At 38.9% G+C, this 19714-nt stretch overlaps 1 protein-coding gene across 1 annotated transcript; it reads left to right on the top strand.

Annotated features, from left to right (window-relative positions):
* The first annotated feature begins 3398 nt into the window (after nt 1-3398).
* Nucleotides 3399-19714, top strand: SNF8 (SNF8 subunit of ESCRT-II). Its single transcript, XM_063425383.1, has 8 exons — nt 3399-3504; nt 4984-5034; nt 5805-5943; nt 8098-8202; nt 9025-9097; nt 9179-9320; nt 16172-16246; nt 18129-19714. The coding sequence occupies exons 1-8, from the start codon at nt 3403-3405 to the stop codon at nt 18264-18266; spliced, it is 825 nt and encodes a 274-aa protein (XP_063281453.1). The 5' UTR covers nt 3399-3402; the 3' UTR covers nt 18267-19714.

Genomic DNA, 19714 nt, shown 5'->3' with positions numbered 1-19714 from the left:
GATATGGGTAATGAGGGGAGGGTTGCAGGACTTCCTGCATTTGCGTCACTTCCTCTTAACGGAAAGTAAGGGGGCGGCAAAGGGATCTCGGACTCAGGGGGCGTGTCCAAAATGGGCCTAACACCAGTCCTAGTGGACAAACAAGTCCTAGCTACCATGAGGCGACATTGCTCCTCGTGGCATGTCTGGAGCCATTTTGGCGAGTCATTTACGGCCTGTCTCCAACAATCAATATAAGGAAACTGGCCGTAAAGTTCAGGCCTACCCGATACAGCCACGTGTAAGCGCTGTACCAGAGTTGGATCCAAACTGCCACGTGGCGGCCATGCCGCAACCAAAGTAGGCCACTCCCTAGTACACAAAGTGACCAAACGTACAGGAGACATTTTAACCCCAAAATCACATGTCTTGAATCCCTTTTTAAAATTCTTCACCATACAACCTAAGGGATCCGGAATCGTTGACTGCGACGCACCCATACTTAACAATGGAACGTCGTCGACAATGAATACTATACACGCGTACTATTCAACAGTCACACCCGTTTCCTCTGGCAACAGCACCACGTGGTACAGTTACCAAGTGAAACGTATACAATAACACAATAAACACTCAGGGAATTCCCGTACACACACAGCTGTTACACCAGTCACTAAATAATCAATATTATGCCCTTTGGCGTAACTATACAGTCACCCACGCTATAATTCTCTATATACGAATTACCCGTCTATAACACACCCCAGTAACATCGTCTTTTACAAATAGCGGTTACAGTACGGTTAGCATAGGTCAAAGCACAAGTTAAGGTCACAATACAATTATTAGTGGTTATGGTGTTAAACATGCAATGGACGACAATGATTAGTACTTATATACAGTGTCAGTAAATATACAGGGTTACCGTGCACTATAATACAGCAACACACTATTAACACTCTCGCTAGACGGCTGAGCTCGCGCTATCTAACAAGATATACACTTTACTAAACAATCGTTATCACATTTACAATTCCCAACTAAACTATTGGCCAGTACCTTGATGGACTACCTAAAAACAATCTACATACGTTTTGGTTAGCCACACTGCCCAAGCACCACATATAGCGAGCTAGAGGACCGAATTTACACAGACGCCTCTTAGTCGATAACTATCAAAAGTCTAGTGGGTTCCAAATTTACACGCCTTCCCACTTAGCCCAGATAGGATGAGAGCTAGCGAACCGAATTTACACAGACGCCGCTTAGTCTCCCGGTCCCTCCGACCTAGCGAACAAAATATACACCCTAGAACGCTAGTCTAGACAAGACACCGGTGTCCGGCTAGGGCTATTTACACCAGAGCCCCGCCTGACTAACAAAATCAAACGGTCTGACTAAAGAGCGTTCGATCGAGCGGTGCGCCTTCGCTCCTTCCCTCCGACAGAGGGGGCAGATACACAGATTTAAACCCCTTTGGGCCTACCGCACAATCGGTATACCCCTAGTGGGTTCTGCCGTCTAAAACAGCAGTTGTCTTACCTCCTCGTTCCTGAACCTGAGTTCACACTCATCGACGGGGACACCCCAGCACTTCTCACGTAGAGGCCGATGATCTCCTGGACAACAGACCAGTGGCGCCGAGACGAAGGGAGGTCCACGCAGAAGTTCAGGGGTGCAGCCGTAGAGAACGTGGGCAAAGATAGACCGTCTCACGCCTCTGCCTCTCAGCTACCGTTGAACGATGACCTTCCCGGCCAATGCACCAAATGATACCGGAGAAACTGACGGAAGCGAAGCACAGAGAGATGGACACAGGTTTCTTCAGGAAGGAAGAGATTCTTTATTGGATCACCGATCGGGACTCAGAGGGACTAGCGTCACCAAAATACCACAAGTTCTGAGTCCCGGACAATAGTGCAGGCTCCTTATATAGGCACATAACTCCTCCCATATTAAGCTCCACCCGCACATTCTCTTGACCAATCAATACAAATAAGAATTAACTTCCTGCTTGACCGCATGGCTTGTCCAGCACAATGGAGGAGGGGGAATACTACATCCTGTATTCTTGCACATGCTCCGTACACTACTGATCGTATCTTGCCTCGTGCAACCAACTGATCGATACGTCAGCGTATGCACGTACACATGCCACGTGGTAATCTCGGCCTACTAAATTTATTTTTACCGAGATTCCACCACACATCTAACGATGCACTCTCTGGTGTCCCCACGGAACTTGAGCAGGACAGCGGGACACAACCCCAAAATCTGGAGTATCCTGCGGAAAGCAGGACTATTGGGAGGAGTGTAAACATACCAAATTCATACCAAATTCTAAAATCATTGCGCACTGATATTGTATTCTGCTCCTTGCGTTTTGCTACGTGTGGCTACCAAAAATAGACGGAAATCCACCAAGACATGACAAATAAAGTTGAATTACTTTTCTCAAGCTGCACTAATTATGTGCACATTAATATTGCCAAATCTGTGTAAAAATATTTAGCATTTTACCTAGAATGCCCCAGAGCACGATTTAACATGATGCCACTGTGTATCCACCTCTCGCAGGCGATGCTCAGGGATTCACACCCCCGTATACCCCTCCATGCCTCTAATCCCTCTTTGTGCCCTCTCTGTTAACTGAGGGAATTCTTGCTTTATCTCTATTCTTACTTTCATCTTTTCCATCTACCACTTACAAATGTAAGACTTACAGTCGCTAACGAAATATAGAGACGATGTGCGATCACTTGTGGGTACAATAATACCATTGAGTACTTATAATCGGGATGCACTTGCTGATCACGCGATACTCTAATATGCTCTTATAACTGTTTGTATTGTGGTGTACGGTTCACCTTTTTATTTTACAAAAAAATGAGACAGGATATCTGCTACTATACGATTCCATGCTCTACTTCTCGATACACGGACGCAGTAGCAATTAAGGATCACTATTGTTAAACTATCACCAGCTGTGCCTTTGCTGCGGTTATGGAAAGGATTATTGAGAATGTGATTGTACAAATGTTTGGTTGTACGCAATGTGATTGTTTGCATTATCTTTGTCCTTATGTCTCGGAATAAATAAGAATTAAAAAAAAAAAAAAAGAATATTTAGCATTTTTTTTCTTTAAATCAGTGAGAATTTATGTATGTATATTTCACAGAAATTAAAAGCCTTTTAATTAAAGCTTCTCCATATTATAACATGCACAAGATGCAGTGCCAGCAGATTTTGAACTTGTGTGTATTTGTTGGCCCAGAACAGGTTGGCATCCTGAGCGACTTTTTTTTTTTTGTTTTTTTGAGGCTACACCGAAATGGCCGTCAATTGCACCCGGAAGCAAAATTGTGCCTCACCGGTTGTTTTCTGGTAAACGTCGATGCCCTGTTGTATGATACTGGCGTCGAATGCTGATGACGTTGCATTGCGGAAGTTTTCTCCTGAAGCCACAAACCATGCACCGAAGAGGGGTGGGAGCGGGGGCAATAGCCAAGAAGAAGCTGGCAGAGGTGACGGGTGAAGGGGCGGGGCATACTGTAGAGTTTGGGGGTTCTCTCTTTATGATTTCCCTTCTGTGTGTCCGTGGTCCTTGTCATTGGTTCACACTACTTGTCGTTCACGTCAATTAAATTTTGCTTTATTATTATTATAGTAACTCTTAACAGCAATGTACTTATTTTGGTATTTCCATAAACTCACTGGCCATCCAAATAGTACTTTTATTTATATATTTTACAAACGATCTCCCTACCTAACTGGCTTCTTTTTTTTTTTTTTTTTTATGCCTTTCTAGACATTTAACCACTCTGTCCACAAACACCAGCCCAGACTATAGTAGTTTTGTACACACAGGGTTTATTCACTGAATACTGAATTGTAGCATGGTAAAATGGTAATTTAGGTCAAAGTAAGCCAGATCAGCTATTTTAGCCTAAATTGTGATCTAAGGATTTCGCTCAGAGTTTAGTGAATGATGAAACCGAGATATTTAATTTCAAATTATAACAAATTGGAATAGCATGATGTAGGCAAAAAGTAGTCACACTGTAACTGTATCTTAAATTGAGAATTTTCCCAAATTAGCAGGTTTTTGGTTTTTTTTATTTAAATTTTGTAATTTAGATTTCAATTCACTGCAATTCAAAGTTTAGTGAAGAATTCTGAGAGGGTATTAAAGGATCACTATAGTGTCAGGAAAACAAACTCGTTTTCCTGACACTATACAACCCTTATGTCCCCCCACCCTCAGGTTCCCCCTCCCTTGGCGCTGAAGAGGTTAAAACCCCTTCAGTTACTTACTTTAATCCAGCGCTGGGCTTCCTTGCTGATGTCAGCCTCCGAGTGGAGCGAAATGCGCATGTGTGGCAAGAGCCGCGCGTGCATTCAAACAGTCCATAGGAAAGCATTTCTCAATGCTTTCCTATGGACGTTTTGCACGCTGGATGCGAACTTCTTTTCCCATAGTTTATTTGAGATAAAATACTTTTAATTATTCAATATAAAAAATTAATTAATTAAACTGGACCCCATCATTCTCAGTTAAAAAGTGTCATCAAACTTTAAATGCATTGATGGTGCCATTCCCGTTAGGTTAGAAAGATTCCCGGTATATATCAGACCATTCTTAAACAATATGATATTAAACTTAGGCAACATCACCACAGCAAGCTGTAGTGGATATGTTGCTTCGAATGTCCCTTTACAGAGGTGATGGCACCTCTGAGATCCATGCACAAACTGCTAACTAACCAAACATTAGCTGAGGCTTAGGGGGTTACTAGGGGGCAATTAGATGAAGCCTTTACTGCCATGGTTGACAAATATGTAGTTCACAGGCAGCCATTGGTCTGTCAACCCCGATTTATTGTCAGCCTAAAAGAAAATAGTACAGAATATTTGTCTGTAGCAAAAAATAGTTTATTACAAAGAAAACACTGTTTGGTTCCACTAAAATGTTCTCTCTTTTTTTTTTTTTTTTTTTTTTTTAGGCCAAGTATAAGGAGCGGGGAACAGTATTAGCTGAGGATCAGTTGGTGCAGGTGAGTACATTTGGCCCATATTCTGATAGATATGTATTACTGATTCATTAAAGATATGTTGCAAACCAAATTTAATATCAACTTTAAAGGGACACTATAGGCACCCCAGACCACGTTAGCTCATTGAATTGGTCTGGGTGCAGTGTCCCTATTGCACTTAGTGCTGCAATGTAAAACATTGCAGTTCCAGAGAAACTGCATTATTTACATTGCAGCATTAAGTCTGCCTGCAATGGCTGTGTCCCAAACAGCTACTGGTGGTACTTCCTGGCTGCTAACGGATTTTTGGTCCGGTAACTGATGATGGATGTCCTCACGACCTTCACGAGGACATCCAGCATCAGCTATTTTCCCCATAGGAAAGCATTGATTCAATGCTGTCCTGTGGGGAGGTCTTATGCGCGTGCAGCATTTGTCATTCATACGCATTAGCGCCCACTTGTCGAGGGAGGTGGAGCCACAACCCAGCGCTGAGGTACATTAACGCAGGGATCAGGTTAATAAATAAAGAGTTTTTAACCCTTTATTCACATCAGTGGGAGGAGTGAGGGAGAGAGCTATTGTGCCAGGAATACAGCTTTGTATTCCTGGCACTTATAGTATCCCTTTAAGATTAGTCACATATAGATAATTCAAATTGTTTTGTACATTCATATATTTGTTTCACCATTACATTGATCACATTGCATAATAGAATTTTTTCCTATTAAATCTTGTAATTGTTTATCAGATTCTTAAGGATTCTCAAGGATGTGTTTGTTTTTTTGCAGATGTCAAAGCAGCTGGAAATGTTTAAAACCAATCTGGAAGAGTTTGCAAGTAAACACAAGCAAGAGATTCGCAAAAATCCCCAGTTCAGAGTGCAGTTCCAAGACATGTGTGCTACAATTGGAGTAGACCCATTGGCATGTAAGATACTCGTCAGCTTCCAAAAGATTTTGTGGCATAAAATCTACATTTCAGAGCTTTCTACCTGGGTTCTATGTTTACTTTGCATATCAAAATGTCAGCTAATTCATAATATAGAGGTGTATGGATAAAAGTCAAAGGATAAAACAACATCCCTTGGCATCACAATACATTTATGAAGACTAGTCACAAAAGTCTGAGTTTTGATTTAAAGGATCAGTGGGTGTACGTACCTTTTTTATGGATAGAAAGCTACTGATTGGCTTACAGTGTCAGCTGACCTCTCTAAGCCAGTGGGCTCCCTCCCCGGTGCTACTCGAGCCTCTTGTTGTCTAAGATTTCAGATAGTGGAAGGATAGGGGACAGAGCGATCGGCGCTGGAACATGGACATTTAGAGTGTATTTTACTTGTGTATTTTACCGCTCTTGATAAAGGCGCCACATAGCGCCGAAACGCGCGTCGAGTAGGACGCTAGGTGTAGGGTTCTTTCTTTCAATCACTATGGGTTTTTAAAGTCTAGGTTTACTATTTAATTTCTATGAGATGGATATTTAGGATAAGGATTCTCTTTAGATCCTCTTTAGACTTCTCAGATCTACTCAGTAGATGTAGGCATCTGTAGTAGCTACCGGCTGTGTGCATCTCTCTCAGTACTCAGGCAACATTGTATCAGGACCCAGGCAAATTAGACTCGAGGATACTTTATATCAATGTGCACAAGGGGAATGATACTTTGTACTTTACACTAGGTAGCCTATGGGCTTTTATCTGCCTTTGAAGCAGCTAAGCTACTCTGCCTCTGAATATTGGGACATTGGGGAATTTTCTAGCTATTTGCTAGAGCACTTCAGATCCCTGTATTATACAAGCATACAGGATTAGGCTCTGACTACGATTATAGAGAATACCTACCCTCCTATATAACTTTACAAATATATAGGATAGTGTTTGTAACCTAGATCAGTGGGGATATATACTATCTGGACTTAGCATACAGGAAGTTTACCCTCACTATTCGTGACAATTCTTCCAATACTAATAGCTGTCCATTATATACTCAGATACCCCTGTCCTCTGGTCTAACTTTATCCTACAAATTCCTTGCTGGATATTTACCTAATTTTGACATCTATCAGTAAGATGATTTCATCTCATTAGCTAGACTTTATTCTAGACTTAGACCCAGTGTAAATAAGCACTTTCCTTTTCACGGTTCTTTCACTTTACCTATTATTGTGTTTCGATTTTGGGTGTATTTACTTCATTTTTTATATATGCATTAATATGTTCATCTATTAAAGATTTATTATTATTTTTTAATTTGTATACCAAGGGATTCTTACTATATACCTATGATATGGGCACACCCCTGTGGCAGCGTGTTTTGTAAGTGGGACCCTTCTGTTCCACTTTCAGAAACTCTGACCTTTGGGATTTCTCTATCTAGTTTCGCTTCTGGGTTATGCCCTTCAATTGTTGCCCATCTAGTCCGTTTTCTGACTCTCGGGTCAGTGCTTTCTGACCCAGTAGTCATTTTTTCTTTGAACATTTAGAGTGAAACTGTTCATTAAACTCAAATAGGTGAGTCTGTGCCAGGAACCACCGGACACCATAACAACGTCACTTTTTATGATGTAGTTATGGGGACTTGAGTGTTCCTTTAAAAAGTTTTGCATGAAGTTTAATCTCATGGGATTTACTTGCAAATTTAAATATTCAGTTTGAGCTGTATCATGGTAAAAAAATAAAGGGAAATTGGGAGCACACCCAAAACACACATTTGTAAGTGGTGGTGCTGCCTTAAAGACCAAATATATACAAAATACAGATTAGGGAACAGCGCACGCTCAAAAATCACCATCAGGTATTCAGTTACACCACTACGTCACATTACCCCAGTATCTGTGGATCCTACACTTATTTTAACATGTTAACTGCAATACTTGCTGCTTAAACTGCTTCCAGAGGCTCTCCTCAATTTATGCAAGAAAGCAAAACTCCATTAGTATTAAAAGTGGAGCTTTTTTGAGTTGCATTTCTATCTAGCAAAGTTCCTAATGTAGTCAATTTTGCTTCAACTTTTATGCTCAGAGATGCTCGCAATGTAGTTAATTCACTGAATGTGATGGTTAAATTTGTAATTAATTTCACAGCTGGCAAAGGATTCTGGTCTGAAATGCTTGGCGTTGGAGACTTTTACTATGAGCTTGGTGTTCAGATAGTTGAAGTTTGCCTAGCTCTGAAACACCAAAATGGCGGTGAGTACCATATGGAATCCTATGAGTAGCATGTTTTTAGCATTTTTTCTTTTCTTTTAAGCTAGAAGCTTGTTTACATTACTACACACTTAAGAGGACAATGTAGGCACCCAGACCACATCCCTCGCACCCTACCTTATTTTGCTAAAAAGGATTCTATAGTGCTAGGAAAATGGCTTTGTTTTCCTGACACTATAAAATACCGGTACATTTAAGCAAAAGGAGGTGACATCTGTGGAATACCAAGAGTATCTGTGCTGTTAGAAGTTAAGCTGTGTACACACACACTAATAAGGAAATCCTTCTGACATGAGGGGGTGTGGCTAAGGAGAAAGGATTCTGGTACAGAATTCTGCAAAGCCCTTTTGTGCAAAATCTTTAAAGATTTGAGCATGGAAAAATTACAGCATATTAATGAAGACAAACCTCAAAGAACACCATTATTAAGAAACTCATCAGTTTAAAGGGGCACCCTAAGCAACATAATTATTACACCTGCCTTGGTGCCATGTTAAAATGTTTTAGAATAATTTGATATAAACCAAGGGACTGCCCCCTTCCCATCCACATTGATAATGCAGAAGGGATTATTATGCACTATCAAAGTAAATGTTGCAAGTTATTCCTGCTCTCTTTGCCAGTTAGTGTCCTCCTGGTTCATAAACAGATTAAACTGAGGACTAAACTAGGTAGCATAACAACTACAGCTCTCTGTAAAGTTTCTGTTTCTTAGGATGTCTGTTAAAAACAAAATTCTAAGGTCTCCGGTATCCTAACCCAAGGAAATCCTGAAATAACAACAATTGTCCTCTCTTTTTCTAGGACTTATAACTTTGGCAGAGCTTCATCAGCAAGTTTTGAAGGGAAGAGGAAAGCTTGCTCAGGACGTCAGTCAGTATGTATCAATAAGTTTAATAATGGGAAATAACCCATTGTTGTTTGATGGTATCTTTACTGATGGAATGTGTCATTCCAGGGATGATATTATCAGAGCTATCAAAAAGCTAAAGGTCCTTGGTAGTGGTTTTGGAATTATCCCTGTGGGCGGATCTTACCTGGTACAGTCTGTCCCTGCAGAACTTAACATGGATCACACAGTTGTACTCCAGTTTGCAGAGGTGGGTAAAGCCAAAAGATAGTTACAAAAAGAGACATTTGTCTATCAAGTTCAGCCATTAATCCAAAAGAAGGCAAAAAAAAAAACAGTTTGAAGCGCTTTCCAATTTTGCAACAAACTAGGGGGAAAAAAAACATCTTGATCCCAGAATGGCAGTCAGATCTCTCCTTGGATCAAGAAGCTATTACCCCAAAAATTATATCACTGAATATTATGTTTTTGCAAGTATTCATCCAGTTGCTGTTTAAACATCTGTATAGACTCTGTTAAAACCTCCTCGTAAGGCAGAGAATTCCATATCCTTATAGTTCTTACTGTAAAAAAAAGTTTCCTTTGCTTTAAACTAAATCTCCTTTCTTTTTTATATATTTATTCATTTTTATTTTGTTATGAACTTGACCAAAAACAAAAGAAACAAATACAAATAGATCCAGTAACTCATTACATATCGACATAGTAAATTCATATAGATCTAGTACAGAGATAAGTCGAATTTACGGCAGTGGACTCATTTCAAACAAAATATTAAGCCCTTTGTACCTACTCTATCTAAATAATCAAAGATAGGGTGTTCAAATATAACCTGTTTTGAGTTTAGAAAATGTTTGATCCTTAGGTAGCGAAAAGTTTTGTTATAGGGTGTATTAAACCCGGGAAACTAATACATTTATTATCAAAAAGATCTGCATATATATTTATCTCTCGTAATTTCCAATTGTAGAGATCCATATCGATCATGTCATAATGCAGAGTTTCAAATTGGGCTTGTATAAGAATCGATTCTGAAAGATTGTCTAATTTTCAACATTTTTAAAACTTCTAGCATATCCATAATCAAAGTATTTAAATCATTTCTTTGTTTCCTTACGTCTAAGTTAATTGACCAGAATACAGTATATATATATTTTTTTTAAATTCTTTCTTTTAGTTGTGCATAGAGTGAACAGACAGATTTGCACTGCCACAACAGCTGGTGCGAACATAAAGGAAACATGCGATAATAATAGTGTAGCATCCAAAAAACCTTGCACTTTTTTTTTTTTTTGTAGAAACAAGATTAGGTCACATAAGATACATTTTAAACTATAGGTTCTGATATTGCCAGCATTGTCACGTTTAAGGTTGATTATTCTCCTGTGCAGCAATATCTGTTATCGTTGCTTTACATCTCTATTGTGAGAGAGCTTAAACATCATAGTGAAAATACATGAAATAAGTGTGATCAGGTAATGCTTAACGTTGCTGGGTTTGTTATGTTAGGTGGTTAGAATCAAATGATTAATTGCAGCCGACTTCCAGTCGCTCCCATACATGAGAGAGTATATATAGATGCCTATATATAATTTGCACTGACAAAATATAGCTAACATAATAAAAAACTAAAATAATATAAAACCACTGGGAACCGGTTGTCTTAAGAACAGTAACTAACGCAAGGTGCTTGGAACACGTAACCTACTGTACATGCAAGGGGACACTATATACATTAAAGACAACATAGGTGAGTGTCATTGCTCTCATTATGTGTATATATGATGCACAGCTAATTTATGGAGTAAGCGAGTGGTGGGATGAGAGTTGTGTGTGCAGGAGTTCGCTGGCATTGGCTGTCACGTGTGGTACAAAAAATATCATGCATTAAGTAGGTAAAACAGAGTTAATATGGCATAACTTATAACATGTTAACAACTTGCTTCTTTTCCTGGGTCTGGCGAGTTTGCCGAGTCCAATTAGCTGGTGTCGGGGAATAGTCTGAAGTCAGCCCTCCTTTCTCGCGGGCCACAGTAGGTAAACATTCTCATACGTATCAGCGTGAGGCAACCTTTGGGCAGATTATACATGCATGCAGGGCCCAGAAAATGTAGATAGCATATCAAAAAACACGTAAAGAGTGAGAAATACCGCTGGTCGGAAATGATTTGGTGTGTCCGTGGAAGTCTAGTCATTGTGGCTGGTAGGTTGCGGAGAGTCAGTGGTTCAGCCCATGCCCGTTGGATAAAGTCCCAGTAGCCAGGAAGATTGTTCCTTAGTGAGTTTTGTCGCAGATCTCCACCAGCTTTGCGTCGGAGCTTAGTCGCCTTGCTCTTCCTCCTTGCATTCGTGTGCAGGGCCTTGTTTCGAGGTCTGTCTCTGGTAATCATCGGATTGTGAAACTGTGTGGTACCCCAGTTTGCGGCTGCATCCTGGAGGGATGGGGTCGAGCTCTGCTGAGCGCCGTTTCTCGGATCAGGTGAGTAGCCGGCATGGCAGGCTGGTTTAGTTGTCCCGCACCCATTAAAGTGTGAACGGCGGTGATTGCGTAGTTTGGCGGCCTTTCTGGATGCCTGTGGTGGCTGCCTATAATGGCGCCGACGGGTCGCTGGACGAATCCATGTAGCCACTAGTCTTGCTGCCCGGTGGTAAGTCATTCCACGTTTATATAGCATGGTCCAAAGGCTCTCGCAGAGCTGGTCGAACTCCCCTAGGGGGTGCGTGGGTGGCTGGGTGTACATGCTCTGCTTTTGGGGCCTTCGCTGGGCGGCCATCTTAGCTGCGTCCCAGTGGCCCAGTGTTTGCCGGTGCTGTTCCGGCTGTGTGGGGCAGTTCCCGTTTCGGATTTGCTGCTGTGTCTCAAGCTTGAAGTTTTAGGTGCCGGGATATCCCTCACCGGCAGGGGGGGGAGGAATTGTACCGGGAGACCTCCAGGTGCGTGGCTGCAGGTGGTGTGGAGATCGGCCACTTCCCTCGTTTGGTCTGAGTAGGCCTCGGATCTATCCTTGGTTAGATGCCTCCGATTTCGGTCGGGATACCTGAGTCTTGGCTCCACGGTTTGGTGCTCATTTCCCTAGGTCGCCCAACCGTCCGATTTGTGGTTTTTGCCCCAATTTTGGCTTAATTAGAGCATTTTTGCACGGAGCTTGTCTCACGTGCGACCTCTCAGCATGGTAGCTTGGCTCCGCCCCCCAGTATTTAAATTGACATATGGATAGTTTTCTTGCTCTATCTGGAACCAGGCATTTCTTTGAATATTTTGTTTATTCCATATCATTACATTCGCGATTAGGTACGTTTGATGTAACTTCATCCGGAAATGAAATACCACCTTTATCATAATTGTTTTGTAGGATCTCCTGAGAAATTCTTGGACGTTTATTTGCCCAAATAACGTTTGAAAATAGTCTTTGGAATTGTAAAATCCTAATATTGCCTAGTCTAAAAGGTAAAGACCTAAATAAATATAACCATTTCAGAATTGAATAAGCGTTGACTATATTTAACCCCTTAAGGACCAAACTTCTGGAATAAAAGGGAATCATGACATGTCACACATGTTATGTGTCCTTAAGGGGTTAAACTTCCCAACCACAAGATTTCAATTTTACTCCATTGATACAATTGCTTATCGATTAAGGTATAAATATCCCTGTAGTTCTTATGTATAAGATCTTGAATATTAAAGGGTAATTTAATTCCTAAATATTCAGTATACTCCAAGTTCAAATTGGACTGAAATTTAGATTTAAGAGTGGATAAGGATAACCTCAGATAAGTTCAAAACCAAAATTTTAGTTTTCTTTATATTTATTTTATAGTTTAAAGTAATTGAAATATTTGGGAAAATTTCAAACACCTCTGGAATAGCAATTAAGGGTTTCATCAGGGACAGAAGCACATCATTGGAAAATAGGGAGATTTTGTTATCTCGCTCAATCCCATATATTTTTATTTTCTCTAATAAGAATAGCCAGTCACTCAATAGATAATACATATAATAATGGAGCCAATGGACAGCCCTGCCTCATACCATTTTTATTGAAAATGAAGGTGATTCGAAAAATGGATTTATAATTTTCACAATGGGGTCAGTATATAATAACATGATTTTATCTTTAAAAGGACCTACAAAACTGAATTTATTTAATACTCTTTCTAAAAATCTCCACTTGACTCTATTGAATGCTTTTTTAGCATCGAGAGCTAAAATAACCATTTCTGAGTTCATAAGATTACTCTTAATTATCAAAGTAAGTATTCTACGTATGTTATCCGTTGTACCTCTGTCCCTGATAAAGCCAGACTGATCAACCGATATTAAATCGGGAATAACCAACTTCATTCTATTAGCTAGGATATGGGAAGAAATTTTAATATCTAGGTTTAATAAGGAAATCAGTCTATAGTTTAATGCATTTGTTGGATCGTTATCTAGTTTAGGAATCGGAATAATAGAGGCTAACAGCATCTCCTTAGGGAAGGTTTTTTTTAGAAGAAACTACATGGAATACTTTCAATAATATAGGGACCAAGATGTCCACAAATGTTTTATAGAACCTCGCTGAAAAGCCGTCCGGTCCTGGAGCTTTATTAGATTTAAGGTTTTTTATTGAGTTAATTATTTCTGTAGTGGTTATGGGTGCATTCAATTCATTAAGTTTTACTAAATGTATCACCGGGATAGACAATTTATTCAAAAATTCATCCATTTCTAAATTTGAATTTAAATCTCCATTCCACCAGTCTCGAGTCCTATGTATAGTCCTGTTTTTTTGTAGCCCACTTCTGCACTTTTTCTAGAGCTATAATATCCTTCTTTAGAACAGATACACAAAATTGTACAGTACATTCAAGGTGTGGTCTTACCATTAATTTATAAAGAGGCAAAATTATATTTTCAACCCGAGAATGAATGTCCCATTTTATACATAACCAATACCTTACTGGCCTTAGCAACTGCTGATTGATATTGCACATTGTTGCCTAGTTTATTATCGATAACAATTCCCAAATCCTTCTCGTGTCTTACCCCCAATTCACTACCATTTAGGGTGTAAGTTGCTTGTACATTCTTTACCCCAAAAGGCTTAACTTTTTTTTTTCTACATTACATTTCATCTGCTATTTGAGTGCCGGCCCCTGCTCACATTGTATTACTTTACAGTTTTGTGTCATCTGCAAACACTAAAACATGCCTTTCAAGATTATTTATAAATATATTGCGTAAATGCGGTCCAAGAACAGACTGACAACCCTAAGGGATACCACTGAACACCTTTGTCCAGCTTGAAAATTTACCATTAATGACAACTCTCTATACTCTATTTTTAAGCCAATATTTTACAGAAAAACAAACATTTTCATCTAAACCAATTTATTTTAGTTTGAACACTAACCAATTGTGTAGAACCGTATCATACACCTTGGCAAAATCCAAGTAGATCACATCCACTGCAAACCCTGATCTATACTTCTACTTACTTCTTCGTAGAATGCAGTTAAGGTAATTTGATATGATCTATGTTTCATAAAACCATGCTGATTTTTAATAACCCTTCAAATACTTTCCCAGCCACAGACGTTAAGCTTCCAGATTTATAATTTTGAGGCAAAGATTTCAAACCCTTTTTTTTAATACAGGAACCACATCTGCCTTCCTGCAATCTTCTAATACAACTCCTGAAAGAAAAAGAATCCTAAAAGATTAAAATCAGATTTATTTCCACACTTAGCTCCTTAGTACTCATGGGTGAATACCATCACACCCCAGAGCTTTGTTTACATTAACTTTATTTAGTTGCTGCAGCACCTTGTCTTGAGTCATTCAATCACATTTTTTTTTGCAAGTATTTTTTGCAACAATCTATAGCATATGACTTGCCATAGGTTTCTGCTTAATATATACAGAGGAAAAAGTTATTTAGAATGTCTGCCTTTTCCTGGTCTTCACTAACTAACACACCCATCTCTGTTTTAAGTGTGTCTACACTTTCATTATTTGTTGGGTGTCTTTATTTCTTTTTAGAATTTATGTACTTTAAAACATTTTTGAGATTTTATATTTTCTCTTTTTGTCATTTTTTTCTCTCACTCTCATTTTTAGTTTAGCCAATCTAATCACCCTTTGCATGCATTATTGCCTTCTTTTTATCTTATGTAGGATGCCTCTAATTTGTCTGATTTAAATGACCTTTTCTTATTTTGAATTTATTGGTTTACTTTCCCACTAAGCCACATTGTTTTAATGTGTTTCTTTTATATGTATTACCCAATGGTACAAACGGAGAAGTGTACCTTTTTAATATTTGTTTAAAGTTTTTTTAGTAAAAAAAGTCTATTCTATACAATATGTTGTAAAACTGCCCTTATCTTATTGCTATTGGCTTTATAAAAATTATATGTTTTAATATACCCCATGTGCTTTTTTTCTTTTTCTTTCTCATTTCAAAAAACACCATATTGTGATCTCTATTTCCCAAGTGCTCACCTACTTGAATGCTGGTCAGAAGATCTACATTGTTTGTTATAGCCAGATCCAGACAAGTGTCCTTTTATAGTTGGTGCTTGTACCAGTTACAACATGAAGTTGTCATTTACCAGGTTCAAAAATCTGATTCCCCTTCCAGTTCTACTTGTCCCTCTATTCCAATTTATGTCTGGACAATTAAAATCCCCAATAATGACTGTGTTACGCAGATGTGCAGCTTTTCCACTTTGATCTAAAAGCTGTTGAATATCATCAATATCAACATTAGGTGGTTTATAACATATACCAGTCAATAAGTTATTTCCCTTCTTTAGCCTCAAGCATATATCTACCCATAAAGCTTCCACGTTTCCTCGTCACATTCCACTTGCTTAATAGTTGGCTTTAACTCATGGTTGCCATACAAAAGATGCTGATAACGACTATATTATATGCATGCTGTATATTTACAAAAATAACAAACAAGAATTATACTGAATGTATAATTGTTGAATCATTTTTCTAGTCATCTTGATTATTTTACATTCTTTACTTGGGTGAGTTCTTTTTTGATTTTTTTGACTACTTATTGATATTTTTATGTGATCTATTTTTTTTTTACTATCTCACAGAAAAAAGGGTATGTAACAGTAAGTGAGATAAAAGCAAGTTTGAATTGGGAGTCTGAGAGAGCCAAGCATGTATTGGTAAGTATAATCATCTTAAAACAGCATGTATGTATTTAAATTAATATCCATTAAGTGTATGTATCTACTAAATCATTTTCACCATAGTCAAAAAAATGTCTAGAATTTTAAACTCATTTTATTGCAAACTTCCACACGTGTAAATTGACTTTAAATCTTAACTTGTTGTCTTGAGTCTGCCTGGTGCTGTTCACTGCCTCTACAACTAAAAACTGGTAGGCAGCAACTCCTAAACTCTAAGCTAAGCCCAGCTTTCTGTCATAATTAGTGAAGGCAGGGTGCATTTTCCGACATAATGCAGTTAAAAAATCAAACCATTATTGTGGGGAGTGGTTAATACTGGCACCATAACCACTACAACACACTGTTGTGGTTATGGTGCTTGTCGTGTTCTTTAAATTGCAAATGGTGAATTGCACTATTTTCTTTTCTACCCATGATAAAAAGCTTTTCTAATGTGTCAAAATAGAAGATCTAAGGCAGTAGATGAAAGCCATTACCCTGACCTTTATTCCCACTAAATGTTAATCAATCCTCATTCTATGTAAAGTTGTATCCAGACCTATTTCATCTTCTAAATTTAAAGTCCCTCATCTAAAACTGTAGTAGAACTAACAAAGTGTTACATTTTTTACAATAGAAAATTAAATTCTGTGGTTTCTGTTCTGATTCTTTTATTCTATAGCTGATTTAAGAGCATTGCCACTGAAATCTGCACCACCACATATCAAAATTTTAGTGAAAAGACTAGGCCACAGGTGAGACCAACTTTAGATACTCCACCCTGAGTCTCAGGGTCTATTAACTGCCCATGATGTGCTGCTTGGCTGACATCATCAGAAGTGATTATCTGAGCCAATCACAATGCTTCCCAATAGGATTGGCTGAGAAAGTCAAGGAGGCACATCAAGGGCAGAGACAGCAAAAGCCAAACACAGCCCTGGCCAATCAGCACCACCTCATAGAGATGAATTAAATCAATGCATCTCTACGAGGAAAGTTCAGTGTCTGCATGCAGAGGGTGGAGACACTAAATGGCACTGCTCACTGTGCAGCACTACCCTGAGAAGCACCCCTAGTAACCATCTGAGGAGTGGCCAGTGGAGTTATCACTAGGCTGAAATGTAAACACTGCATTTTCCCTGAAAAGACAGTGTTTACTACAAAGCCTGAAGTGAATGATTCTACTCACCAGAAAAAATACAATAAGTTGTAGTTGTTCTGGTGACTATAGTGTCCCTTTAAGTACACAGTGTGCTTTGATCTAGTTGGTTCCCACTGTTGCAGGTTAGGAATTCTTTGGTTCATAATGATTAATCTTTTCGATGTTTACGATCCACACATTTTGCAACATTTACAAAATATATTGGGAGTCACAAACAAGAACATTAGTGAAAACAGAACTGGGAATCCTGCTTATGAGAGTGCAAACTGCTGCGTAAACTTACAATAAATGGTAGGGAAAGTGCCGGTAGTTGTAAACTAAGGTAGTCTAAAGTTGGGGGCTTGAGTAGGTTAGATGGCTTGCTAGAACGAGGATAGGTAACTGCCAGTTGAGAGAGGCTAAAGAGATGAGCAGATGTTGGGTACATTGGACCAGTGAGATAGTCAGTGGTGACAGTAGCACATAAAAGCTTTATTTAATTTAGTTTTGTTTGTCACTTTCAGTCCTAAAACTAACTAGGGGCATTTAGACTGTAGCTTTAGGAATACAGATATGTATTCTGAATGTTACAATGTCCATTTGAGGTCAAACGAGCCAAACTGTAAAGTCCAAACCTGTGTGTCTTAATTGTAACAATTACACTTCCAAGCCAGCACAGGCAGAATTTGTGCATGGCAGACTGCCACTAATACCTATTTTTCTTTTTCACTTATCTAGGAGCACTTACTGAAGGAAGGTTTGGCATGGATAGACTCACAGGCTCCTGGAGAGGCGCAATATTGGCTACCTGCCCTCTTTACTGAACTTTACTCTCAACAAATTTCTCCAGAGGAGACAAAGGGCAGGATACCCTGAAACCTAACAGTGTGGCCTTTAAAGAAAGACATCAATGCTACCTCAGACTCCACTGTCAAAAAATAAATCCTCTGAGGGAAAATAATATTCTTCTATATTTAGTGAGGGGAAAAAATCTGAAATCCTGCTTCAGTAATTCTGTGATTCCCTATGGCAATCAGAAGGAGGGACGTTTTGGATTTCTTATAGTTGGTATATATCTGGTCCTCTGCGAATGTACTCTTTGAGAAAAAGTAGGTTTATTGGATCATGTTATACCAGCTGTATATTTTTTTTCCCCCACAATGTTTCCTGCATTTTTTGGTAACTGATGAATAACTATTTGACTGTCCCTGAAGCGATATTGGGGCCACTGTCAGTCTGTATGGGTCCAGATTGCAAAGCTCATGATTCCCCCTTAAATTGTATTTCCTCTACACACTCTTCATTTACTAGGTTTATCCTTCTTGAGTTCCATAAATATTTTTTGCTGTAGCACCCACCATACACTACTTCAATAAACTGTTCCTATCCCATGTTTCCTTGAACATAATGTGGATTTTAGCCTTTCCTCTTTTTCAAAACAGATCATGTTACCAATTTCGTAGAACAAACTGAATTATCTAGGGGTAGCTTCATAGGTTCCTGATCACTATTGCTGAGCTTACTCTAGAGTACTTGTTTATATAAATAAATTCATGGTTCATTTACAATAAACAAACTTCACACTATAGCAGTAGCTGCATCATGGAGTCACCTGTGAATAATACATCTGATTCCTAATCTTTTCAGCCCAAGAGAAACCTGAGGCGACATTGATGGATCCTTTAGTAATAAAGTCTAGAAGCTAATTATAGTTCAACATGAGATTATCCTTCAATACTCATTCCGATTTATTCCAGCATATTTCCAAAATGTGGTGGGATCTGCTCCCTTCCCTTGCTTGTCCCAAAATACATTTCTTGTAGAATTTTAAAGCTTGGTTTCATTGTTCTCAGATTGGAAATAAGTCAACGTCCATGGCTTCATACAGGGAGGACATATTCATAGCTAGGCTGCTTTTGACAGACTATTGCATCTATGAAGCCTCCACAATATTTGTTCCTCAGTCTTTAAAATGTGACTTTACATTATGTTTACCGCTGTGTCTGCACTTTACCACTGCGTTTCCAGTTATAAGGAGCACTAAGAAGCTGGATTGAGCTAATTGCAGAAACCACATAAAATGTGGGCAGTTCTAGCTACTTCCATGCAAACATTTTTAAGAACCATTAAAATAACTTGGTTTAAAATTCTCTTTTTTTATGTTACCAGGAAAAAACTACTTTAAAATGGAAGAAAAATGTGTGTTAAAGCACAGTTCTGGCTGTGTATTAATGCCTCTCTGTACTTGGCAACTATTAACCTGTGAATATCACTGCAAAATCAGTTGTAAGCTGTTGAGTTTCATAAAACTTGTTTGTGGCAAA

This window comes from Pelobates fuscus, chromosome 6, assembly GCF_036172605.1.
Source record: "Pelobates fuscus isolate aPelFus1 chromosome 6, aPelFus1.pri, whole genome shotgun sequence".
NCBI lineage: Eukaryota > Metazoa > Chordata > Amphibia > Anura > Pelobatidae > Pelobates > Pelobates fuscus.
The sequence above is the reverse complement of the archived record's forward strand: the minus strand, read 5'-3'. Positions and strand labels throughout refer to the sequence as shown.

Bases quoted from the DNA above. Each gene is read 5' to 3' on its own strand.
- SNF8 (XM_063425383.1), top strand. From the start codon at position 3,403: ATGCTGATGACGTTGCATTGCGGAAGTTTTCTCCTGAAGCCACAAACC. The intron at 5,035-5,804 runs GTGAGTACATTT...GTTTTTTTGCAG, and splicing joins CTGAGGATCAGTTGGTGCAG to ATGTCAAAGCAGCTGGAAAT. The intron at 9,321-16,171 runs GTGGGTAAAGCC...ACTATCTCACAG, and splicing joins TTGTACTCCAGTTTGCAGAG to AAAAAAGGGTATGTAACAGT.